The 25424-nt window shown below is 59.1% G+C and overlaps 1 protein-coding gene across 1 annotated transcript in view; it reads right to left on the bottom strand.

Moving 5' to 3' along the window:
• Positions 1-15305, bottom strand: part of LAMA5 (laminin subunit alpha 5) — a gene marked incomplete at both ends in the record, with an annotated part of 54805 nt that extends 39500 nt beyond the window's left edge. The window contains 10 exons of the mRNA XM_080716471.1: positions 1014-1166; positions 5265-5865; positions 5959-5991; positions 6062-6123; positions 8780-8834; positions 10368-10396; positions 11569-11710; positions 12284-12476; positions 14262-14394; positions 15219-15305. Coding sequence (XP_080572597.1) covers positions 1014-1166; positions 5265-5865; positions 5959-5991; positions 6062-6123; positions 8780-8834; positions 10368-10396; positions 11569-11710; positions 12284-12476; positions 14262-14394; positions 15219-15305 — 1488 coding nt within the window. The remainder of the gene's footprint in view (positions 1-1013; positions 1167-5264; positions 5866-5958; positions 5992-6061; positions 6124-8779; positions 8835-10367; positions 10397-11568; positions 11711-12283; positions 12477-14261; positions 14395-15218) is intronic.
• Positions 15306-25424: the final 10119 nt, after the last annotated feature.

Below are 25424 nucleotides of genomic sequence, written 5' to 3'. Positions count from 1 at the left end.
CTGTCCCCAGCAGGCGAGAATCTGCTCCACTGCTAGGGCAGAGGCAAGGGTACCCAAGGCCGCCATGGGCTCCTGGGGCCTCTCTAGTTCCAGAGGACAGGGAGTCCAGACAGTGAGGTCAGCAAGGCAAAGGAGACTGGCCAGCGTGGTGCCGGGTCAGCGCTGTGATGGGCAGCCCCTCCCCGCCCTTCCTTCCCCACCCTGGTGGCTGCTGGGCACAACAGCTAAACCAGGTCCTCCTGGAAACTCCAGGCCCCTTGTTCAGAATCAAGTCCACTCTCCTGGGACTGGGGCTGCCCGGCAGAGGCAGGGGGTACCTGCCCTGGAGGCTGATCCCTCTGCCTCTACCCCCTTGGGTAGAAACAGGGGACACGGGCTCAGACCTGCCGAGTGGAGGAAACGGCAGAGCCAGGACACAGCCCTCTGGGCTTGCAGGTGGGTGGGGGGAACCGGCAGACCCAGCCTGTGGCCCCTTCTCCAGGCTTAGCGACCCTGAGATACAGTCACAGAAGCCTGGTCCGTCCAGAAGGGGAATCAGGCTCCATCTGCCTCAGGGCTGGCTCATCACAGGAGAGGCTCCAGCCTGCACTGGCCTGGGGCAAGGAGGGCTCAGAGCTTAGAGACCAGAGTGCCATACCTAACCCGAGCCCCGTGGTGGCCAGGCACAGGTATCCCTGGAATGTCCACCTCAGCCAGCCCTCCTCCACATTCCTGGGCCCCTCCTACGTTGGACGGAATTCCTTAGAGTAAACAGCATGGTGGGGGAGGCTCTGCCCCAGCCTCTGCCGCACACTCAGCACCCTCCCCGCGCTCAGTGGCCTCTGGCAGCACCCTGACTCAGTCCCTTCCTTCCCCACCAGTGTGTCCAGAGATATTGTAAGGACAAGCGGAGGCGCCCGGCGCCTGCCCACAGTCCTGCCTGGCCCAGCCTCCCAGCTGTCCTTCCCTGGGCAGCGGACCCGCCCCCAGTCACATGCCCCGGGAGCCCCAGGGCCAGGCAAGAGGGGTCTCACCTGGCCCAGGTCCAGCGTGACGTTGACCTCGTTGTACTCCAGGCCGCGGGACAGGGGCGGACTCTGCCACCAGCGCTCGGTGCCGTCGATGGCGTTGCTCGCAGGGTGTTTCTTGTTGCTGTTGGCAGCTGTGCAGATGTCACAGTACTGGCCCTATGGGGAGACAGGATGGTCAGAGTGCCCCCATGATGAGCCCGGGGCCCTCGCCTGCCCCAACAGTGCAGACCCTTGTCCACCACACATGTGTATGAGCGCCGCAAACCACCTCGGGACTCAGGGGAGGTGGCTCACAGATCACACACACACACACACACACACACACACACACACACCCCTCTGCTGGCCACCAGCAGGGCCTCTGGAAGGGCTCAGGTCAGGGTGTCAGAAAAGCAAGACAGGCAGACCAACAGATGACGTGGAGGGAAGGGGCCTGGTGGCCTGGGTGGCTGGGCAGCCCGATGCCCTCCTCGCCCCTAACCTGGCCCCACACTCCTGCCCCACTCCCGCCAGAGCTCTGTGGCCCAGGGTCCCCTGCCGCCATGGGGCAGCCTGTGGAGACAGGCCCCAGGGGTGGGTAAGTGGCCCAGGCCTGGTGGCAAACGCCTTGGCTCCTGACTGCAGCTTCTGAGCCCTGGTACCAGGGCCAAGTCCTGACAACTGCGGAGCCTCAGTATCCCCATCTGCAGAACCTGGATAATGCTCCACCTGCCCCGACAGCCCAGGGGATTAACAGATCACACAGGACCAGGACCGGGACCAGGCAGCTGTTTCTGTCACAGTCCAGCCACCTGTTGGAGGCCTTTCCTGGGTGGGACAGTTCCCACCAGGTCCTGGCCTGCTGTCCCCGGTGGGGGAGGGGCAGGCCCTGGCAGCCGGCCAGTGGAACCCCTCCCCTCACCCAGGAAACCAGACCTGCTGTCCCTGTGCACACAAAGGCGGCCCTGGAGAATCGTGCTCACTGGGGCCCTGTCTGGGAAACTACTCAGCCACTCCAGGCCTGCAGGAGCACCAGGTGACTGCCCCCACAGCAACCGAGCCCCACTGGCTTGTGCTCAGCACGCCTTCCCGGGTACACTGACCCCAGGACCCATGGGTAGCCCTGGCCCTGCCTGGAGACTTGAAGATATCACCTCCTCCCCAGGGCCCAGGCTCCGGCCACCCAAGATGCTAACACCCCGCCAGGCATCTCACTCTATTTATCTCACCACAGGAATTATCCAGATGCTCCCTCCCTCCCCCCTCCCTAGAGGCTGGAGCTCTGGGGTGCTGGAAACAAGTACCCAGCTTCTACCTGGATCCCCAGCCCCAGGCTGCTACATGGGCCTGCAACCCAGGGCCTTCGTGACCCAGACCTCTGTCTCAGGTGGTGCCCCCAAACTAGAAGCTGGGGCTCCCTGGGAGCTGGGCAGAATGGGCTCACCGAAAGCACCACCCACGTGTCTGAGCTGGACCAGAGTGGTCAAGGAGGGAGGTGGGCAGGCCTCCCAGGAAGGCTCCTGCTGGCCAGACAGAGGGGGCAGGGTGAAGGGCTGAGGGTGGTGATGGGCGCTACGGGAGTGGGCCTCATCTTTCAGGGTCCCAGGAAGCTCACAGTTGGCCCCTGCCAGGGCGCGAGCTGGTTCCTTTCCCGTCCCTGTTTGGCCACACGCATCGAGTGGACACACAAAGGCCACCTACCGCCTCCTTGATGCCCTGCCGGGGAACTGGGGATTATTCTGATTTTATTGATAAAGGTTTATGATGAAATTGAACTTGCGATCAATCCTAGTCGGTTGGAGCCCCCTCTACCCCTCTGCTACAAGAGTCCTGCTGGGAACTAGCTGAGCTAGGAAACGGTTGCTGTAAGGACGTCCCTTCCATGAGTCACCAGCTGGCTGGCTCCCAGGCCGGCGGAGCCTCCCTGGCGCCCACCTGAGACGGCAAGGGTGGGCCCAGCCACTCACGAAGGGGCTCACCCAGGCTCCCACCGGGGTGCCCCAGGCCCCCTCTGCCTCATCTCCTACAGAGGGTCCATGCCACCGTGCGGCTGCACTGCCTGGCCCAGGCCCCACCCGCGCCGCACAGGCTGAGCTCTCGGGATGGAGAAGCAGCTTTGGCTTCCTGTCCTTGGCACCTCCTGTGCCCAGCTGCCTTGCCCACCCCGCCCTGTCCTGCAGGCATGGCTCCATCACCATCAGGAAGCCCCCTGCCCAGAGAAGAGGACGGAGGTGTCTGAGGTCCCGTGGGTCACATCCCAGGGCCCTCACCAGCCAGCCTTAGGACAGGCAGGCTCTAATTGCTCAGCAGACTTTCAAAGGGACCTGTGCCCACTAGATGTGAACGGGGCTGGGGTGGGGGAGGCATGGCCTCCTGCCAGACACCAGGCCCACCGGTGCTGAGCGGTGGGGCACCGTGTGCCAGTTTGCCAGCTCCCAACCTCAGGTAAAGCAGGCTATCACACTGTACCCATTCCACAGACAAGGGAAAGCAGACAGCCAAGGAGAGGCAGGCCATGGGCTCCCAGGCCCCCCCTTTAAGCAGTAAGGCAGATAGAGAGAGCCCCGGGGACAGACCCGCTCATATAACCCTCCAAGGGGGCCAGCCAGGCAGCGGGGCGGCAGCAGGGAGGGGTGTCAAGGTCCAGGCAGCAAGCTCATGGCTAAGAGCACAGAGGAGCCCCAGGAGCCGCCACAAGCTCCCACGGGAGCCTCATGGGACAGGCTCCCTTGAGGTTGACCAGATGCTGCGGGATCCCCAGCCAGGAGCCTCTCCACCAGGAGCGGTCTCTCCACCGCTCCCTCGAGCTGAAGCGTGCTGGCTGTGGGGCTTCAGGCAGGTATCTGACCCTTCTAGACCTCGATTCCCCTCCGAAGTGTGAGCTTGCGACTCCCCATCTCAGAGGACTAGGCTTCGAGAGAAGGCAGGTAAGTCCAGGGGTGCAGGGGAGGCCGACCCCCATCTCACTCTTCCCCCACCGGAGGTGTGAGGGTGGGTAGGTGGGCAGGGCTCTTCTGTGTTACTGGGGATTGAACATGGGGCATTCTACCTCCAAGCTACACCCTCATTTTTATTTACTTATTATTTATTATGTATGTGTTAACGAGGATGGAACCCAGGGGCAATCTACTTCTGAGCTACATCCCAGCCCTATTTTTATTTTTTATTTTATTTATTTATTTATTTTGGTGATACTGGGGATGGAACCCGTCTACCTCCGGGCTACACTCCCAGACCTATTTTTTATATTTTTTATTTGGAAACAGGGTCTCTTAAACCAGAGAGGCTGACTTCGAAGCTGCGCGATCCTCCTGTCTCCACCTCCCAAGCGCAGGATTACAAGCCTGCGCCACCATGCCCTGCTCCAAGCCCTATTTTTTATTCTTTATTTCGAAACAGGGTCTCACTGAGTTGCAAAGGGCTTCACTAAGTAGCTGAAGCTTTGAACCTGTGCGATCCTCCTGTCTCGGCCTCCCAAATGCTGGGATTACAAGCATGTGCCACCATGCCCGGCTCCATTTCATTTTCTGAAACAGGTTCTCACTAAGTTGATGAGAGTCTCACTACTTGCGGAGGCTGTTGCGATCCTCCTATCTCAGCCTCTCAAGTACTGGGAGTACAGGCAGGCGCCGCGACCTCGCTGGCTCCAGGCTCCCCCGAGGCTGCCTGGGTCTCGGTGCTCTGTCCCTTCCCCCACCTCTCCTCCCAGGAAGAGGGAGGCAGGTCCCCAGAGGAGGAGTGTAGGGTTACATCTACCCTAAGGGGCCCCAGACTCTCCTGAAGGTGGGGCAGGGGTGGGGAGTCTGGCCTACGGGGACTCTCAGGAGGCTTCCCAAAGGCTGATCTGAGCCCCACCTGGGTCCAAAGCCCTAGCACGGCTTTAGGAGTCGGGAGTCGGACTGCAGAGCGCAGAGCTGAATCTGCGTCCAGGGGTCCTCAGGGCTGTCCTCCCATCTCCCCCGGAGAATGGCGCGCCCAGGACCCGCCACCTGCTGGGCCCGCTCGGCCCACTCCCAGCTAAGCGCGGGCTGCTCGCTCCCCACCTTGGGGGTCCCGCCGACGTCCTGAGCCGGCCGGGCAGGGGCGCCTCCGCCCCCGCCCTCTTCCCGTCCCCCCCGGGAGGCCTGCAGGTCCCAGCCGGTCCCGGGGCAAGGCTCAGCCGCCGCCCCCTCCCCACGGCGCCCGCGCCGGGATCCCGGGCCGGGCACCCCCCCTCCCAGCGCCGCCGCCCGGGCTCCGGGACGCGCTGCCCGGCGGCCCCCCCGCCGCGCCCACCTGGATGGTCTGGCTGGGGTCGCCGCCGGCCACCGGGCCCCCCACCAGCTTGCAGTAGAGGTCCTCGGTGGGGCGCGGGGCGCCGCGGCGCGCCTCCTCGCCGCAGGTCGCCGACGCCGAGATGCGGGCGCCCTCGGCCAGGTTGAAGTAGGGCGGGTGCAGGCTGAAGCCGCGGCGGCCCCCCGGGGCCCGCGCGCGCACGGCGCCCAGCAGCGCCAGCCCGGCCAGCAGCAGCCGCGCGGCGCCCATCTTCCTGCTCCCGCGGCGGCCGGCGCTCCGACAGCGCGCCCGGCCGGTCTGCGCGGCCGGCCCGCCCCGCTCGCCCCGCCCGCGGACGTCAGGCCCCGCCCCGGCCCGGCCCGGCCCGGCGGCCGAGCCCCGCTCCCGGGGAGGGGCCGGGGAGGGGGCCGGGAGGGGGAGGGGCGCCCGCCGCCTTAACTCTTCAGACCCCGGCCCGCCCGCCTCCCGGAAGGGGCACCTGCTGGCCCCGGGCCGGGCCGTGGGAACCTGGCGCCCCCCGCGCCCCTGGACGGGGCTGGGGTCCCTCTTGGGGCCCGCGCTCTCCCCTGGCGTCCAGTCAGTCCCCAGCCCCACCCTGCCCCTGGTTTCCCCAACTCTTGGCACCTTAGAGACCGGCCATCCCCCCTCCGAGCGCCCCACGCCGCTGGTGTGCAGAGGAAGGTGTGTTTGCTACCTGCGGCTGGCCGAGGGGGAGCCGGGCGTCCATCTGCAGAGGGTCAGGAACAGCTCAGGTGGGACCTCTCTGATTCCCCGGCAGGAGACAAGCTAAGCCCCACCTGGGGGCCCCTACCCAGCTGGCGGCCCCTGCCCAGTTGGGCTCAATACTCTCAAATGCTAACTAGTAGAGAAGTGGGCCTAGGGGCTGTGGCCGGCCGGTGCAGGCCAGCCTGGCTCCTAAGGAAGGCTGGGCTCTGTCACGCTTCCCCGGGTGCCACTGGGTGCCGGCATGCTTGGGGGCGCTGCGGACTCCAGGCCCTGAACCCCACCTCGGGCCACTCCCCTGCCCGGGGACAGTGGTTTCCAGACACTGGACAGACAGCATAAGAGCCAGAGTCTGGGTCCAGAGTGGTGCCCCTCATTTCTGCCTTCGGATGGCTGTGGTCACTGGGTCTCCTTTTGGGTTCCTGGGCTAAAGGGGCCTGGCCTGGAGGGAAGCCCCAAGGGTGGGGGTGGGGCCGCAGCTGCCTCTGGCAGCTCCCCTGTTCTCCCAGGCAGGACAGCCAGGGCCTTGTCCTGTGCGGGTGGTAGGGCTCCCTGGACAGTCCTGGGGGGAGCTGGTGAGTTCATGGGGCACTGGCCGGCGGGTCCTGGAGGGGGTCCTGAGCTGATACCAGAAGGTTATACATTATCCACATCTGCCTGGCCATCACTGGACGTCTCCCAGTTTCAAATCCCGAGGTGCTGGGCGGCTCCTCCTCTTCAGAGAACTGGGAAATGGCTGTGGGAATGAACAGCCCTTCCGCCCTGGAATTCCTCTCTGACTTCCCACCTGGGAGTGGGGGAGGTGGCTCTCCTTGCAGAAGCTCCAGGTAGGGGAAGGGCTGGCCGGGGTGGGTGGGAGGACGGAGGAATCTGGAGTTAGTGCGGAGGACCCTGGGCAGCAGCAGGTCCGCAGATGAGGAGCTGGCTGCCCCACCCTCCTCTGCCCAGAGATCCTCCCCACCACACCCAAGCCAGTGTGTTCTGGCCCTGAGTCCCTCCCTGAACAGTGGGGTGGGGGCAGCCTGGGGACTAGGGACAGAGCACCCCACCCCACGCCCCCGCTCAGGCTAGGCTCTGGAGAACCTGCCAGCTTCCCGACAATCCCCAGAGCGGAGTTGTCTGAGCCCCCTAGCGGCTAGGCCAGAGCTGACCATCCCGGGGTGCTGGGAGGGCAGGAGGGAGGGCAGCTTGCCTGAGAATGCGCTGAGTCAGCCAGTGGCCGGCACCCGGAGGGTTAATCCCAGAGCAGGCTGCTTCCCGGCAGGCAGCTGCCCAGTAGCAACTGGCAGCGGGCAGGGCCGGAGGCCGTGGGCAGAGGGTGCTGGGATGTCTACACTCTGGCCCCAGCCTGTGCCAGCTGGTGCACCTGGGCTGGGGAGGGGCAGCTGGACCTGGAGTCGGCTACTGCAGCACAGGTCTGGCCGGGAGGGGGCCTGCCCCTCTCTGCTCACCCAACCCCGCTGGCCTGGTCCTGTTCCTGAGTGCTCACTAAATGGACCAATGTGTATCGTGTCTGTCCTTTTCTACTCATGGGCACCAGCCACCTTTCCTCCATACAAATAGGGAAACTGAGTCCCAAAGGACCAGGGTGGGCTCGGATCATACAAGTTAGTACGGCAAGAGCGCTGGTCAGCTGCTGTGTGCTCCCCGCGTCTCAGATGGGGTCCCCGGTCTCAGGACGGCTCAGGCAGCTCTGCCATTCTGTCTCGCATCCACAGGACTGCAGTGGAGCAGGGGAGGGGCGTGGGCAGCCTGTCCTCTGCCCCGCCAGGCCCTGCCACCCTCCCAGGTGGCACCCCATGATCTGGAGCCTCCCCTAGACCCAGGTCGCCCGGGTGGGGAGGAGAGACAGGTCAGCGGCAGCCCTGGAGGGGATGGGTGCTCCTGCTCCTGAGGAAGAGATCTGACAGTCTCCCACTCCCTGCCCTTGGGGGTGGGCTGACCCTCTAAGCCCACTCCAACAACACTGGAAACAGCATGGCCCCTGGGGCAGCTGTGGAGGTCAGGAAGTCAGGGGATGGGAATTCTCCTCCGGGAGACCCCCGGGGAGCTGTACCAGGGACATTTTAACAAGGCCACCTGTGCAGGCTCTGCGTCCCTCCAGCCCAAGGCTCCAGTGGACACCCGAGTCTTCAGCCTCCCAGGGCAGCAAAGAGCTCTCAGGGGCTCCTTCTGGGCCGGCAGGGAGATGGCCAGGCTCTAGCTCCAGGACCAGGAGTGTTTGCTTCTGCAGGAAGAGGGTTTGGGAGAGAGCCAGCAGGAGGTTTGGGATGTTGGAGGCCACGTTCCCTCTCTAGACTGCTCCTGTGCTCTCCCGGGGAGCCAGCAAGGAGAACCTCTGCCCTCCATGTGGCAGAGAAGACAGGAGCAGACAGTGGGGCTGATTCCAAAGGCTGCTGTTGGCAGGGTCCAGCTCTGTCCTCTGCAAGAACACGGACCAGCCAGGCCAGAAAGTCTCATCTTAAACCCAGAGGGCAAGAACTACTGCTGGCTCTGCTGCCCCCTGCTTGGCCCTCAGTGGGCACCATCCCCTGCGAGAGCCAGCCCAGGCCCTGGAGCTCTGGGCTGATGCTAACCAGGAAGGGAGGATTCAGACAGGCCTGTCTCCTGCCCTGGAACCCTCCCATGAGCCTCTGGCCCTGCAGTCCACCCCCACCCACTGTGCGCGGCTAGCTCTCAAGCCGTGCGGCCCCAGGCAGACAATCAACAGGACTCTTTAGAGCCTTCGGACCAAAACCACACTGAGACCCTACAGCATGGTTACCATTTTGGTTTACAAAGGAGGCCCATACCTGTCCGGGTGATGTGGCCTGGTGACTGTCAACTCCCAAGGTGCTCAGAGCAGGCCTGCCGGAGGCAGCAGGTCCTGATAAGTGGGCCCACTCAGGGGGTTTGCCCGCCTGGCCTGTTTTCTTCCCATCTGGGACTAAGGCATGGCTTGGGCCTGGCGCCCTGGAAAGAGGGGCTTGACCCTATAGCACAAACCCACAAACCTGGGCTGCTCAGACAGGGGCTCGTGATGCCCCTGTGTGGTCAGTGTGAAGACCAGGAGTCCAGAGTCACGGGTCCAGCTTAGATACCCTGCCTTAGTGTGTTCGGCAGAGTGGGGGAGTCTCTGAGCTGCCTCAGATATTGGGGTCCTGCTTTGTCTTCCAGTTGGCCAGGAGTTGGAAGGACAAGAAGGGCCCTTGTTGCCAGGGGCTGTCCTGGACCCTCTGGGCACTGGCTGGGCCCTAGGCTGGCCTGAAGAGTCTCACTGGCTTCCCTAGCCCAGAGGGACTTCCCACCTCTTGGGGCCACAGCCAGTCAGCCCCTGCAGTGCCCCTCCAGCCTGTGTCTCAGATCCTCAGCCCCTCCCATCTGCTCTGGGGGGGCTTGACCTAGCTACCTCCACTCACAACACAAGAGACCCAGGACCCCATTTTGTCTGCCTCCCTCCCCATAGTGAAGCTGACCAGGTTTCTTTTTTCTTTTTCTCTTTCTTTCTTGTTTTATTTATTTATTTATTTATTTATTTATTTATTTATTTATTTTTGCGGTGCTGGGAATAGAACCCAGGGGCATTCTACCTTTGAGCTACACTCCCAGCCTTATTTTTTTTTTTAATTCTTTATTTTGAAACAGGGTCTCAGTGAGTTGCAAAGGCCCTCGCTAAGTAGCTGAGGCTGGCCACGAACTGCGATCCTTCTATCTCAACCTCCTGATTACAAGCATGCACCACCATGCGGGACTGGGTTTCTGGGTCCCACTCAATCTACCAATGGAGTCTGAGCCGTTCATGGCCAGCCACAGGCAGGGAAGAGGTCCCAGCAGTGGGCAGAGTCCGGCCTCTGGCAGGCTGCCGCTAGCCCTGCAGCTCGAGTGCAGTTTAGAGCAAGCTCCTGGCTTCCCAGGGGACCCTCATCGCTGTGCCCAGATTCCTGTCCAGCTCTGACTCTCCCCAGCCCGGGAGTCTCAGTGAAGGAGGGGCTTGCTCTGAGAAGCAGCCTCTGCTGGGGGGACACAGGGAGGGCCACATCCCGTTAAACATCGCCCTACCTGCCTGGCTCACAGGACCTTCCCTAGGCCCTGCGCTCAGCCGAGGGTAGGCCCCAGGACAAGCTTCAGTGCTACCCAGGCCCAGCAGCCTCCTGGGTGGGGCTGTGTAAGAAGACCCCAGAGAGCGTCCTTCCAGCGCTGAGTCTGCTCTAGCACCCCAGCCCCAGGGGCTCCCAGCACCTGTCTGGGATGTGGGGCTGGGGATCGAGTTCTCCCCCCAGGAAAGACAGAGACCCAGTTTAAAGATCCACCAGCACAGCTCAGCAGTGGTCACGCGTCCAAAGCCCGGTACACATTTTAGCCTCGTTAACCTTTGGTCCCTCCCCGCCTTCCCATTCTCACCACTGCCCGTTCCCAGCTCCAGAGTGGACCTGTGGGGAGACAGGCGGGGTGGGGGATGGGGGGGGAGGGGTGGCACCCAGAGCCCCTGCCCCCAACCCTGGGGGCCTACCTCCATACCCTCCTCCCTAGGACCCAGGCTCCAGCAGGTCCCTCCCCTACCCTGGGGGCCTGGCCAAGCCCTGGTTCCCACAGGGTTGGGGCGGGTGGGGGCATGGGCTCTGAGTTTCTCCGAGAGGTGCCCACAGGCAGCCTTATATGGCCAGGAGGCCTCGAAGCCCAGGAGGAATGTTTTCCCTCGGGAAGGCCCAGCAGGCAGAGGCTGAGCCCAGCCCAGGCAGGGCCCTGAGACTGCACGGGGCTCTCCATGCAATGACGTCCAGTGTCCCACAAGGCCTGCTGCCTGGGCCAGTGGGCACCTAAGTAGCCGGCCTAGCAGGCCCCCTTGCCACCCTTGGGCAGCTGACTGGGGGCCTGGAAGGAAGGGGGCTCCTGCAGCTCCCCAAGGTCCCTCAGAGACAGCGGGATCCCCCAACCCAGCTGGGTTTCTGTGCTGGCAAGAACAAAATCCCGGAGGCCAGCCCATCTCTGGGCACAGATGGGTCCCAGACCACACGAGTGCCCACAAGGCTTCCTGTCCCACTTTGCACTGGCCAAGGCCACCCTGGTCTGTGTCCTCCTCTGTCACCCGCATCTCTCTCTCTCTCTCTCTCTCTCTCTCTTTTGTACTGGGGATGGAATCCAAGGGCATTCAACCTTTGTGACACTCCAGCCCTATTTTTTATTCTTTATTTTTTGAAACGGATTCACTGAGTTGCAAAGGGCCTCACTAAGTAGCTGAGGTGGTCTGGGAACCGCAATTCTCCTGTCTCAGCCTCCCAGATGCTGGGATGACAAGGGTGTGCCACCACGCCCGGCTCATAAAAAGTTCTTAACGAGCACGGCCCGCCCTCTGTCCTCATAGCTAAGCAGACAGGGGCATGAAGGACAGTGTGGCCTGTCCTCGGAATGAGCCAAGAGGAAGATGCTCTGACCCCCGCAGCCCCCGAGATGGGAGCCCACAGGCCAGGGGCGGGTCTGTGTGTCCTAGCTCAGCACTGGGGATGGTGGCTGAATGACTAAGCGTGGCCCCCCAGCACCCTGGCGCTGGCCTGGGGACCAGCACCCAGCCCCTCTCCTCCTTTGGTGGCTGCCTGAGGCCCACAGGGCGGTCTTCACCGTGCAGCGGCTGAGAGCCATGAAGGCAGACCGCCACTAGGCGGTGAGGATGGAGGGTCAGGGCCTCTGCGCAGCGCAGGGGGCGAAGGGTGCGGCTAGCTGCCGTGGACACTGCGTGGCGGCTCTGCCTGGGACCAACGGCAGCCACACGTTCCCTGGTTCGGGCTCTCCTGGTAACTGCCTGAGAAATGTGAACCTGTGACCACAGGTACTTGTGCCCCAGGTCCCCGGCACCACAGCCAACACGTAGAAATGGCCCAGAGGCCAGCAGCCTCTCCACACCGCAGAGCCCCGTGTTGAGGAACCCGGGGCCGGCTCGGGAGGAGGCTGCGGGCCTGGGTGGCGCGCTGTGGCCACCAACCCTCTCTGCATCAGAGAGACGCATGGCTGAGCCTGCCAACGCCAGGGCCAAGTGTTAGAGCTGAGTGGGGTCCACGGAAGCTGGCTTAGGCGGAGAGGGGACCCGAGAGGCCACCAGGCGGTCAGTAGAGGCAGGGCCACCTCCCAGTCCCTGTGGGCCACCCACACAGCCTGCTGACAGCAGCTGGGCCCTGTCCCCAGACACAGAGAGGCATGCGTCCGTGTTCAGGGCCGCAGTGAACCCAGAGCACCCATCTCCAAAGCACAGGGCTGACTCAGCCCAGGGACGGCGCTGCAGGGTGTGAGGAAGGTAGGCCCTGCGTCTCCAGCCGGCTGCCCACCCCAGGTCGCTGTGCGGGCTAGGGTTGGGCTGCGAGAGCCCCTGGTCCCTCATGCCACGGAGCCCGATGGGCCCGCCTGGGTCCTCAGCACTATAGACTGCCAAGTGCCTCCCCAGCCAGATCCCTCTACTGCCAAGTAACGCCACTGGGAGGCTGGAGGAGCTGGAGTAGGGAGGGCGGCTCTGGGAACATGCTGCCAGGAGATGGCCCGCAGTGACCACTCGGGTGGGGCAGGCTGGCTGGGCAGTCTCACTTCAGCCCCCGGTGGTGCTGGCCGGTGAGGAGGTGCTCCTGGTTCCAGCTGGGCCCCCTGCCGTGAGGAGGCTCAGCTCCAGGCCTCTGTTTGCCCCCAAGTTTCAACATTAACAAAATATTTGTCTTGCGGCTCTTCTGGGGAAATATTTCCAGGGAATGTAAACACACGAAGACTCGGAAGGTTCTGCCAGCTGCCAGGGGTGATAGGGTCCGCAGGGGGCCCTGGCTCCTGCTTGCAAGGGGTCAGGTGTCCCCAACAGCCAGGTCAGGCGGTCTGGGCCAGGTCTGCATGGGGCTTCTGCCTAGATTAGGGGCGGTGGTCCTGAGGGAGGAGGAGGACCGCTGCCCAGCACCAAGGCCGGCCCGGGCCCCTGCTCACCTGCTGCCCCTGCTCCTAACGCCGGTCAGGCTTCAGTGTGCCAATGGGCCAGACACCCCCACCCAGACAAGAGACCAAGAGACCAGGGATTACGAAGGCTAGTTGACAGTCGGACATGGTGGCTCACACCTGTGATCCCAGTATTTGTGAGGTTGACACAGGAAGATCGTAGTTCACCAACAGCCTCAGCTACTTAGTGAGGCCCTTTGCAGCTCAGTGAGACCCGGTTTCAAAATAAAGAAGAAAAAATAGGGCTGGGGGTGTAGCTTGGAGGTAGAATGGCCCTGGGTTTTATCCCTAATACTGCAAAAAAAAAAAAAAGAAAGAAAGAAAGAAAGAGAAAAAAGAGAGAAAAAAGAGAAAGAGAAAAAAAAAAGAAAAAAATACAAAGAAAGGGCTGGGAGTATGAGAGTATAGCTTCAAGGTAGAATGCCCCTAGGTCCAATCTCCAGTACAGAAGAGAGAAATGGTGGAGAGGCAGTTGACTGCTGTTGGCAGCGTCAGGCTGTCAGGCCTGGGTGACGCTGCCTGCCTGGTCAGGAGCGCTTTGCTGTTGGGCTGGGAAGTCCCAACCAATCAGCCACGCTCTTTCCCCATCCAGATCTGTGTCCTACAGACAGGGTGCACCCCATGCTGTCCAGCCAGGGCTGGCCCTGCTACCCACGGCAAGGCCCCAGCCTCACTCCCCCAAATCAAGTTCAGGCAGAGCCTGACAGAGGCTATCTGGGTCCCCCAGGAGGCTGGTGCAGAAGGTAGGTCTCCTCTCCACCAGGAATGTGTGAGCCCCCACCCCTGCCCACCCAGGTGGAGGAATGCAGCTGCCTGGGAGGGTGCCAGGCCCCGGGGGATTCAGGAGGGGGGCCTGGCACCGGCTTGGCTGCCTGTGCCCCAGCGCAGCCAGCCCCTGTCCCTTCTCTGTGAAGACTGTGGGACAGCTGTGGGAGGGACGGGTCCATCTCAGGTCTGCTTACTGGGGGACAATGTCTGCTCCCAGAGGCTCCTTCCCTGACCATGCTGCCCATGAAGCCCCTTCATGTGGGCATCCCCCTTTCAAAACTCCGCCAAGCGGGGTGTGGTGGCACGCACTTGTGATCCCAGGATCTCAGTTCACGGCCAGCCTCAGCTACTTAGTGAGGACCTGTGCAACTCAGTGAGACCTTGTTTCAAAATAAAGGACAAAAAATAGGGCTTGGGGTGTCGCTCGGAGGTAGGATGCCCCTGGGTTCCATCCCCAGTACTGCCAAAAAACAAAAACAAAAATAACACACACACACACACACACACACACACACACACACACACCCGGGCTGGGGTGTCCTCAGTGGATAGAGGGCTGCTGCCTACCTGTGCCCACCTCAGGGCCTGGATGCAGGCACTCAGAGTGTGCCTGTGGGGTGAATGAGTGTCCAGAGGGAGTCCCTGCTCTGGTGAAAGGCTCCCTGGAGCTGGTGACAGTGGCCAGGTGGCAGGGGCTGCCCTAAGCCCAGGCCACGCTGAGGGAGGCAGGAGTGGGCCTGGCTCTGACTCAAGCCCAGCTCAGCCCAGCTCCTTCCTGGCCCGACCTGGGGGAGCCTTGGGGCTTTAGTCAAAAAGCGTGAAGCTGAGTGCTCACTGGCTGCACCCATGGGGCTCTCTGGAGGGTAGCACCGCAGGAAACACTGACCCCAGGAAGACTGGGTGGTGGAGGCGCTGGAGTGGAGGGTTCTCTGGACCTGCGTGCGTGTGGTGCCTGGGCCCCAGCAGCGTGGCCAGGGGCCTGAGAGCAGCCCTGTCCCCACCCCGAGGCCCCTCGCCTGCAGCTTGGGCAGATGCTCAGCCCACTGTTGCCCACCGAGCTGTTCCACAGCAGGGCAGGGCAGAGGTGCCTCCTGCCTGGGCCCTGCCCCTGGGGCTTGTCTGAAGATGCTTTGAGACAGGGCCAGGCGCTGGCTCAGAGAGGCTGCAGCTTCCTCTGGGAGCAGCAAGCCCAGCCAGACAAGCCTAGGCCGCGGGCCGCGGGCGGGGCACCTGAGCAGGAATTCGGATTCCGGATTCCGCCCCTTTCCACCTGGCCCTTCAAGGCCAACAAACCTTAGCCTCTGGGGATGTTTGAGCAGCTGCAGACACCGGGCTGGCCGGTGCTCAGACGCCAGCCCCAGGAGGAGGGTGTGGGTGCCTTCCTCTCTACCCACCCCAGGCTCCAGCTGGCTCTCTCCAGAGTGTGGGAGGCAGGCAAGAGGCCCTGAGTCCTGCTGTGAACACCCCCCTGGCTGCCCATGGCCCAGGCCTCCTTAGGGTCACAGTTCAGGGGCAGTAGGGTACCCGTACGCTGCTGGGCACCTGGGCCGTGTCCAGGCAAACCCATTTCTCCAGTGTCTGCCTCTGCTTCCTGACTTGAACATTCTGCATATTTCTCTGAAGTCAAGGAGACCCAGGGCCCCCGAGGTAACTGGGCCTTTTAAAGTAATAAGTTAGCCGGGCGTGGTGGTGCACGCTTGTAATCCCCGTGCTTGGGAGGCTGAGACAGGAGGATCACACGGGTTCGAAGCCAGCCTCAGCTACTTAGTGAGGCTCTCAGCAACTTAGTGAGACCCTGTTTCCAAATGAAATATAAAAAAGGTCTGGGCGTATAGCCCGGAGGTAGGAAGCCTCTGGGTTCCACCCCCAGTACCACCCAAAATAAATAAATTAAAAAAATAGAAGTTTTCTTTCCTTTTTTTTTTTTTTTTGTGGTACTGGGGATGGAACCCCCAGGGGCCTTCTACCTTCGAGCTACACCCCCAGACCTATTTTATATTTTATTTCATTTTTTTTTTTTTTTGGTGGTACTGGGGGTGGAACCCAGGGGTTTTCCACCTCTGGGCTATACTCCCAGCCCTTTTTTAATATTTTATTTGGAAACAGGGTCTCACAAAGTTGCTGAGAGCCTCACTAAGCTGCTGAGGCTGGTTTTGAACCTGCGATCCTCCTGTCTCAGCCTCCCAAGCTTGGGGATTACAAGCGTGCCCACCACACCCGGCTTTGTGTGTGTGTGTGTGTGTGTGTGTGTGTGTGTGTGTGTGTCTGTGTGTGTGTGTGTGTGTGTGGCACTGGGTATTGAACTCAGAAGCATTCTACCTCTGAGCTGCACCCCCACCTCTATTTTATTGTTTATTTTGAAACAAGATCTCTCTAGGTTGATGTGAGCCTCACTACTTGCTGAGGCTGTCCTTGCTGAGGAACCTGCGATCCTCCTGTCTCAGCCTCCCGAGTGCTAAGATTCCAGGCGTGCTCCACCACAGCTGGCTAGGAGTTTTCAAAGGAGCATCAGATTGCTTTTTTCTCAGTCCCAGACCTTGTCGGCTAACCTGTGAAAACATTTCCTCCGCAGAATGGAAGCTAACCAGCTGCCCCGGGCGCAGGAGGAGGCAACAGAACTCCACCAAAGCCGAGCCGACTCGACCCTGCTCGGCCTCCGCAGCCTGGCAGCCTGCGGGGTCTGCCTCTTGGCGTTCCTTCTCTGCAGATGGAGCCCATAGATTCTACCCGTCTGCGGGTCGGGGGCAGGTCAGCCTTCCCGGTTTGGGCCAAATTCGGTTGAACTCATTTTTCCTTTTTCCATCATCTTCCTCTTCTTCCTGATCAAAGTGGGTGACTGAATCCGGTCAGTCAGGACCCCAGGTAATACCGACAGCCAGTCTGAGGCCACCGCTGGACACACAGAGGGACAGGCAGGCTGCTTCCCGCGGGGCACCAGCAGGGACAAAGTGGTCTTTCCCTGTGTGCACACCCGCCCAGTGTGGACTCCGTGCCTTGCACAGCCCACCCCTGGCCCCCCTTCCCGTTGGACCCTCGGCTCTACCTGGCTCAGGGTCAGGGAGAAGAGCTGTCCGGTCCTGATGGGAACTGAGGCTCAGGGAGGAGGAGGTCTGTCTCACCTTCCTTCCTCGCTGGTTCTGCTGGGGAAGGGAGTCCCGCGGTCGGAGGTCAGCGTGGGCCAGCACGGGGATCAGGGCTCAGCTCAGGTGGTCCTGGGCCGGGGCCTGCAGCTCCTCCTGGAAGCTGACGTCCAGCCAGGCTGGCTGCACCTGTGGGTGTCAGGCCTGTGTGGGGCCCGGCGGGGTGCTGGGACGGAAGGGCCTCTGTTCCTGTCCCTTGGCCCAGAGCTCTGTGGCCAGCCCCTAGGGAAGGGGGACAGGAGCTGGGACTTTCCGGTTGGGTGTTTTGGGGAGTGTATGTGTACATGGTCCTGGGGATTGAAGCCATGGGCAGTCTACCTCTGAGCTCCACCCTCAGCCCTATTTTATTTTTTATTTGGAAACAGGGTCTCACTAAGTTGTGGAGGGTCTCACTAATTTGCTGCGGCTGACTGGGAACCCAAAATCCTCCCATCTCAGCTTCCCAGGTAGTGGAAATACAGTCCTGCATCAGCACACCCAGCTCAGCACTGCAGTGATTGCAGGAGTTTCTAACCTGACAGCGTCTCTGCTGGGCCGTCCAGGTGTCCCGCTCAGTCCCTGTGCCTGCTTTTGTTGTGTGTATTAGGGATTCGACTCAGGTTCATTCTACCTCTGAGCTACACCTCCAGCTCTATTTTATTTTATCTTATTTTGTTTGTTTTCTTTTTGCAGCACTGGGGATGGAACCCAGCGGCATTCTACCTCCGAGCTACACTCCCAACCCTATTTTTATTCTTTATTTTTGAAGGAGGGCCATAATAAAGTTGCAGAGCGCCTCACTAAGTAGCTGAGGCTGTCCGCAAACCTCCTTTCTCAGCCTCCCAAATGCTGGGATTACGAGCGTGTACCACCATGCCTAGCTAGCCCGGTTTTATTTTGAAACTTGGTCTCATTTGGTTGATGAGAGTCTCACTACTTGCTGAGGCTGTTCTCAAACCCAAGATCCTCCTGTCTCAGTCTCCCAAGTACTGAGATTGCAGGCTAGCACCACCACGCCCTTCACCTGTAACCTGGGAAGGGTGTGGGCCTCTGGGAGCCAGGTGGGCAGCCTGGTGGGCAGGGAGGTCTCTCCTTCTGGTGTCTACATGTTTATAGCTGGAAGATTAGCATCTGTGGCCTTGATCACATGTGACTTGTCTTTTTTGTGAATGTATGTGGTAGTGGGGATTGAACCCGGGGCATTCTACCTCTGAGCTATACCCCTAGCTCTTTTTAATTTTTTTTCCAGTACTAGGGATTGAACCCAGGAGTGTTCTATCTCTGAGCTACACCCCCAACCCTATTTTTTATTCTTTATTTTGAAAGAGGGTCTCATTAAGTTGCAGAGGGCCTCACTAAATAGCTGAAGCTGTCTGTGAACCTGCGATCCTCCTGTCTCAGCCTCCCAAGTACTGGGATTACAAGCCTGTGCCACCACACCCAGTTTATTTTAATTTTTTTTCAGGTCTCAGATGGAACCCAGGGGCATTTGACCTCTGAGCTACACCCTCTGCCCTATTTTTTATTCTTTATTTTGAAACAGTGTCTCACTAAGTTGTGGAGAGCCTCACTAAGTAGCTTAGGCTGTCTGTGAACCGTGATCCTCCTGTCTCAGCCTCCTGAATGCTGGGATTATAAGTGTGCGCCACCACGCCTGGCTTATTTCAATTTTTATTTGGAAATAGAATTTCACTAAGTTGCTGCCTAAGTACTGAGATTATAGGCGTGAGCCCCTACACCCGGCTACATATGACTTATCTTTTAGTGCATGTCTGTGTGTGTGGTACTAGAGATGGAACCCAGGGGCATTCTGTCTCCAAGCTATACCCCAACCCTTTTATCCTTTTTTTTTTTTTTTTAACGGGTTTTGCTAGGTTGCCAAGAGTCTTACTTCTTTGTGGAGGTTGTCCTAGAACCTGCGATCCTCTTGTCTCAGCCTCCCAAGTACTGGGATTACAAGTGTGTGCCACCACGCCCAACATGTGACTTATCTTCATGAAGCAAATCTAATAAAGTGAAGATAGCAAAATAAAACACAACATAACGTATGACTGCAATGCACCAATTAAAACAACAACAAGACGCAACCTAAGGTAAGACTGCGCGGAGGGCGAGGCGAGGTGTGCCAGCCCGATTTCCACTGTGGGTGCGACGCTGACAGTCTCCTGGGCCTGCTCAGTGGGCGCACAGCCCAAAGGGCCTCCCTCGAGCCTCCCGGTCCGCAAGGGGCCTATGGCTGCCTGTCCCGTCTGACAGGGCTAGAGAGGGTGGCAGCAGGCATGGCGGCGGGCGGGTGCTGATGCCTGCTCTCTCCCTGCCCCCAGAATACTCCTCTGAGGCGGGGACTGGCTGAGTCCCAGCCAGGAGTGGGTGCCGCAGTTCCTGGTCAGGCCTGCCCAGGGAGAAGGCCTGTCCCTTGGCCCTGACCTGCCATTCACCCTGAGCCCCACCCAGGCCTGGAAGGAGGATTTCCTTGTCCTGGGCTGGTTCCCTTCTACACACAATGCATTGTGGGCTGACCTGGCTGCACTCGGCCACACACAGCTGCTCTGGGGAAGGAGGGAGGCTCCCCGAAGCTTGCACCGCTGCATGTCTGAAGCCTCGGTCTATCTCTGGGTGAGGTAGACCAGCAGAATCAGGACCCAGCTCGGGAATGAGGCGGGGTGGAGGCACACAGGCAGCCTGAATGGGGACCTGCAGGAGGATGGTGTAGCTTCAAGGGTCACCAACCAGGAGTCAATAGCCATGTGACTTTGGATATTATTATTATTATTATTATTAGTAGTAGTAGTAGTAGTAGTAATAGTAGTAGTACTGGGGATGGAGCCCAGGGGCATTCTACGTCCAAGATACACCCCCAGCCCTATTTTTTATTCTTGATTTTGAAACTGGGTCTCACTGAGTTGCAGAGGGCCTCACTAAGTAGCTGAGGCTGTCTGTGAACCACGATCCTCCTGTCTCAGCCTCCCGAATGCTGGGATTACAAGCGTGCACCACCACGCCTGGCTGACTTTGGATCTTATAATAGTGATGATGACAGTGACGATGCTGATGGTGGTGGTGGTGGTGATGGAGATGACGGCGGTGGTGGTAGTAGTGGCAACGGTGAAGGTAATTGTAGTGATGATGGTGATGATGATGGTGACCATGGTGAAGATTTGGTGGTGATGGTGATAGTGATGACGACAGTGGTGATGGTGGTAGTGGCGGCGATGGGGATGGCAATGATGTTGATGGTGGTGATGGCAGTGGTGATGATGATGGTGGCGATGGTGGTAGTGGCGGCGATGGGGATGGCGATGATGGTGGTGATGGTGATGTTGGTGATAATGATGGTGATGGTGATGATGATGACAGTGGTGGCAGTGGTGATGGTGGTGATAGTGATGATGATGGTGGTGACGATGGTGACGATGGTGATGGTGATGGTGGTGATGGTGACGATGGTGATGGTGGCGATGGTGATGGTGGTGATAATGATGTTGATGGTGATGATGATGACAGTGGTGGCAGTGGTGATGGTGGTGATAGTGATGGTGGTGATGACGATGGTGATGGTGGCGATGGTGATAGTGATGGCTGTGATGGTGGTGGTGATGGTGACGATGGTGATGGTGGCGATGGTGATGTTGATGGTGATGATGATGACAGTGGTGGCAGTGGTGATGGTGGTGATAGTGATGATGATGGTGATGATGATGATGATGGTGACGATGGTGATGGTGATGGTGGTGATGGCTGTGATGGTGGTGGTGGTGATGGTGATGTTGGAGATGTTGTAATGATGATGGTGGTGATACTGATGGTAATGGTGATGATGGTGGTCATGGTGATGGTGACGGCGATGGTGATGTTGGTGATGATAAATCCTGGGACACTGTGCACCTTCCGAACATCACACCTATTGTGAGCACTGGGACATCTTACCCTGTTGGATGCTGACCGCCCGTGCCTTGCTGGGTGCCCTACTGTAATCACCCGACTCCACAGTTAGGAGTCCTCGGCACTAGAGGCAGAGAGGCTGCGAAGGCAGCCTGGTGCCAATGTATTATTGGCGCTCAGGGTTATATAGGGCACTTGGGGGCATAATGGGGGCCAGGGCAGGGGCATGTTCTTGGCAGACGCAAGGGCACTCAGGGACCCTAACTGATTGCCCTGCAGAGGCAGCTACTGCTCTCCCTGGGGGGCTGCTCTGGGATTTCGTAAAAAGGGTTCAGCTTGAGAGTATTTCGAGTACTGGGTCCACACTTGGACCCCTACTCTGTCCTTCCCACCTGGCCTCTGGCCCTATCTGGCCTAAAGACCCTCTGTCACAACTTCCTGCAGTGAAGCTGGCCGAGAGCCTGAGCGAGCGAGCCCTTCCTCCCCTAATGTGGCTCTCGGGCATCCTCTAGTGGCCACCGGGGATAGTGCAGGGGATGTGGGGCCATCTGTGCAACTGAGAGGTGCCTGGTCCCTCAGCATCCCTGCGAGCCCCGGCAGGAGACTCCGTGCCTCTTCCTCGGTGGGCACTAGTCCCTCTGTCTGAGGGGAGGGGCCTGAGATTTTGTGCAACAGGATTTTTCAGAGAGGGCTTGTTTAGCGTTATTAGGCCCCCAAGGTGGGGCGGTGGGGCTTTTGGGCCCTGTACAGCTTGGCCTTGGAGACTGCAGTCCAGGGGGGAGACTGTGAGTGCCTGGTGCCTGCACGTGTGTGCGAACCCTAAAGCACTGACAATTGTCACCAAGCGTCATGTAGAAATATCGAGGCAAAATTGGCCCACTGCAGCCGGGCGTGGTGGCGCGCGCTTGTCATCCCAGTATTAGGGAGGCAGAGACAAGAGGATCGCGGTTTGCGACCAGCCTCAGCTACTTAGTGAGGCTCTTTGCAACTCAGTGAGACCCTGTTTCAAAATAAAGAATAAAAAATAGGGCTGGAGGTGTAGCTCACAGGTAGAATGCCCCTGGGTTCCATCCCCAGTACCTACCCCCCAACACAGAATAAAAAAATAGGGCTGAGGGGTATATCTCAGAGGTAGAATGCCAAGTACTGAGATTATAAGCGTGCGCCGCCATGCTTGGCAAAACCCATATTTATTATTTATTTATTTTTGGTGGGTCTGGGGATGGAACCCAGAGGCATTCTAGTTCTGAGCTACACCCCCAGCCCAATTTCTTATTCTTTATTTTGAAGCTAGGTCTCACTGAGTTGTAGAGGGCCTCACTAAGTAGCTGAGGCTGTTTGTGAACTGCGATCCTCCGGTCTCAGCCTCCCAAGTGCTGGGATGACAAGTGTGCGCCTCCACGCCCGGTTTAGGCAGCTTCTTAGATAAATTATTTGGGAGCCTCAGCTACTTAGTGAGGCCCTCTGCAACTCAGTGAGACCCTGTTTCAAAATAACGAATAAGCCAGGTGTGGTGGTGCACAGTTGTAATCCCCGCGCTTGGGAGGCGGAGACAGGAGGATCACGCAGGTTCGAAGCCAGCCGCGCTGACTTAAGAGACCCTCTTTCCACATAAAAAAGGTCTGTGAGTGTAGCCTGGAGGTAGAAGGGTTTCCAGGAACCCCAGTACCCCCCCAAAAAAAGGATAAAAAATAGGGTAGGGGTGTACCTCAGAGGTTGAATGCCCCTGGGTTCAATCCCCAGACCTGCCCCCCCCCCAAAAAAAAAAGACATTACATCTGCTACATGTCCCAGCCATTCTACTCGTAGGTTTACACCCAGGAGAAAAACTCGCACCCACAGAGACGTGACTGAAATGTTTATAGAAGCTTTATTTGTAATAGCCCTAAATAGAAATAACCCAACTGTCCATTGATAGGCAGGTGGATAAATAAATTATGGAACATCCCTATAATGAAGAACTACGCTGTGATAAAAAAAAACTGAATGATATACCCACTAACACGGCTTAGTTACGTGCATGCGCGAGTGTGTATGTGTTTTGGTTACTGGGGATTAAACTGAGGGGCATTCTACCTCCAAGATACACCCCCAACCCTATTTTTTTTTTTTTTGGTGGCACTAGGGGTGGAACCCAGGCTTTTCTACCTCCGGGCTATATTCTCAGACCTATTTTATATTTTATTTGGAAACAGGGTCTAAGTTGCTGAGAGCTTCACTCAGTAGCTGAGGCTGGCTTTGACCCTGTGCGATCCTCCTGTCTCAGCCTCCCAAGCGCGGGGATTACAAGTGTGCACCACCACGCCCAGCAAGTAGCTGAGGCTGTCTGTGAACCTGTGATCCTCCTAGCTCAGCCTCCCAAGTACTGGGATTGCAGGCGTGTGCCCTCATTCCCAGCCCCTCTTCCATTTCATGCTAAACTTTTTGAGCAGATGAACATGTTGTAAGAGCTCTTATAAACTTGGCCTGCTAGTAATAACATCTGTGTCGGTCTGGACCAGATGCTATGGGCTGCTTTTTCCTTTTATTACTGGCTCTGTTTTCCTGTTTTTCAGTGTCTGGTAATCTTTACTGGATGCCAGACCATGTGAATTTTACCTTGTTGGGTGTACGTGACTGCGTTCCTTTAAATGTTTTTAAGCCTTTCTGCCTGGGATGTAGCCCAGTGACTGGGGAAGAGTTCGATGCTGTCAGGTCTTGCTTTAGTGACTTGTTAGGTGGACCCAGGGCAGCATTTAGGCGTCTGATTATTCCCCGCGGATGAGGCTCTACCCGGAGCCTCACATCTGAGCACTTCCTCTCGAGCTGATGGGAGCAGACACTGCTCCAGTGCAGCGGGAGCCCTGGGTACTGTTTCCTGTAACTTTTATTTATTTTTTAATCTTTTTGCAGTGCTGGGGATCAAACTCAGGGGCATTCTACCTCCGAGCAATACCCGCAGCCCTATTTTTAATGTTTATTTTGAAACAGGGCCTCTCTACGTTGCTGAGAGTCTGTCTCACTACTTGTTGAGGCTGTCCTCAAACCTGCAATCCTCCTGTCTCAGCCTCCCAAGTACAGGGATCGCAGGCATGCGCCGCTATGCCTGGCAGCCCTGTAACTTTTGGCAGTGTGCTGACAGGACTCGCTGCTGCTCAAGGGCGACCGCGGGTCCTGGTTCTGCCCCTGGCCCCTCTGCACTCCACCTGCCTCGTCGCCAGCACTTCAGCAGGAGACTCGCTCAGCCCAGGCCGTGCAGGGCCACCCCACCCAGCAAGGCCAGGCCAGCTGCATATCTGCAACCACAAATATAAACAAATTATCTTGGCACACATGCTGAGGTTCTAGAAAGCCCACACGCCCCACGGACTGCATGAACAGAATGACCTCCCCAAAATATGGTGGCCTCGCTTCCGATCCCATCAGCACTTGAGTGGAAGTGCCCGCATACACGCTGCCCATATGAACACCTGGTTTCCTGGCATGAGGGAGAAACTTGCAGCCTCGGGTCTAGACAGATGCTAAGTCCTCAGTCATAACGAAGCTGGCCATGATTGCGGCAGGGTGCTCTGTGGCCAGGCTGAGGGCTCCCGGTGTATTCACTTAGCACCAAGCCCATGTGTCTACTGTGGCACGTGGTGGGAGCAGACAACGGCTACACAGCTGAGCCTGAGCACTTAACAAAAGGCACAGGGAGCAGGGCGCGGTGGGCACGCTTGTTACCCCAGCACGTGGGAGGTCGAGACGTGTGGACTGAAGGTTCACGGGCAGCGTCAGCAACGCAGTGAGGCTCTCAGCGATGTAGTGAAGCCTTGTTTCCTAATAAATAAAACAGACTGGGGTGGAGCTCAGAGATAGAAGGCTCCTGAGTTCAACCCCAGTACCCAAAACAAAAACTGGCAGATTGAAGGTGGGTCATGCTTTTGACTAAAAGCACGCTTAAAAAAAAAAAAAATCAAAAGCATGCTTTTAATCTCAGTATTTGGGAGGCGAAGACAGGAGGATAGCAGGCCAGCCTCAGCGATTTAGTGAGACCCTGTTCCAAAATAATAAAAATTGGGCTGGGGGGGGGTCGCTCGAGGAAGAATACTTCTGGGTTCCACACCTAGTACCGCAAAAAACCAAAAAACCCCAACAAACGCTGGTTCGGGAGAGCTCTCAACAGTACGACCTAGGCAGAGGGCCAGGGTGGGGTCAGCAGCTTTCCAGAGCCCCTGCTTGGGGCAGTCTCATCCTGAGCTGCTCTCCCGTGGCCGTGGGCTGCGGCACTGTGGGAGCTACCTGCGGTCTCGGATTTCCTATTTTCCTCCTTAATGGCCCCCTGGTGCGGGAATGAACCCGGCACTAGCACTTCTCAGCAGAGACTGCGGTGGAGAGGGGGGTCCTAAGGGACAACGGGTCAGGGCTGCAGCCGAGGCCCGGGCCACTGGCCTGCTCAGGAGGGCTCCGGGGTGGCCCTGCCCGCAGGCCGGCGGGATCGGGGATCCCGATCCCCGACACACGAACGGCCGAGACTCGGAGGACACGGCGCTGGGATCCTGGGCCAGGGCGCAGGAAGGAGGAGTAGAGCCAGCCGGAAGGGGCGGGACCACCGCACCGGAAGCTGGAGCGCCACGCACTGCGCAGACTCGCACTGCGCAGACTCGCCGCGGGCCTGACCCGGAAGCGCTCTTAGAGGCCCCGCCCTCCCGCCGATATCACTGCCGGGGGGCGCGCCACACTTCCTTTCTCTGTTCGCGCTCGTGGTGGA

The sequence above is a fragment of the Muscardinus avellanarius genome (assembly GCF_963383645.1).
Source record: "Muscardinus avellanarius genome assembly, chromosome: 19".
Taxonomy (NCBI): Eukaryota; Metazoa; Chordata; class Mammalia; order Rodentia; family Gliridae; genus Muscardinus; species Muscardinus avellanarius.
Note: the sequence above shows the minus strand (reverse complement) of the source record. Positions and strands in the feature narration are given on the sequence as shown.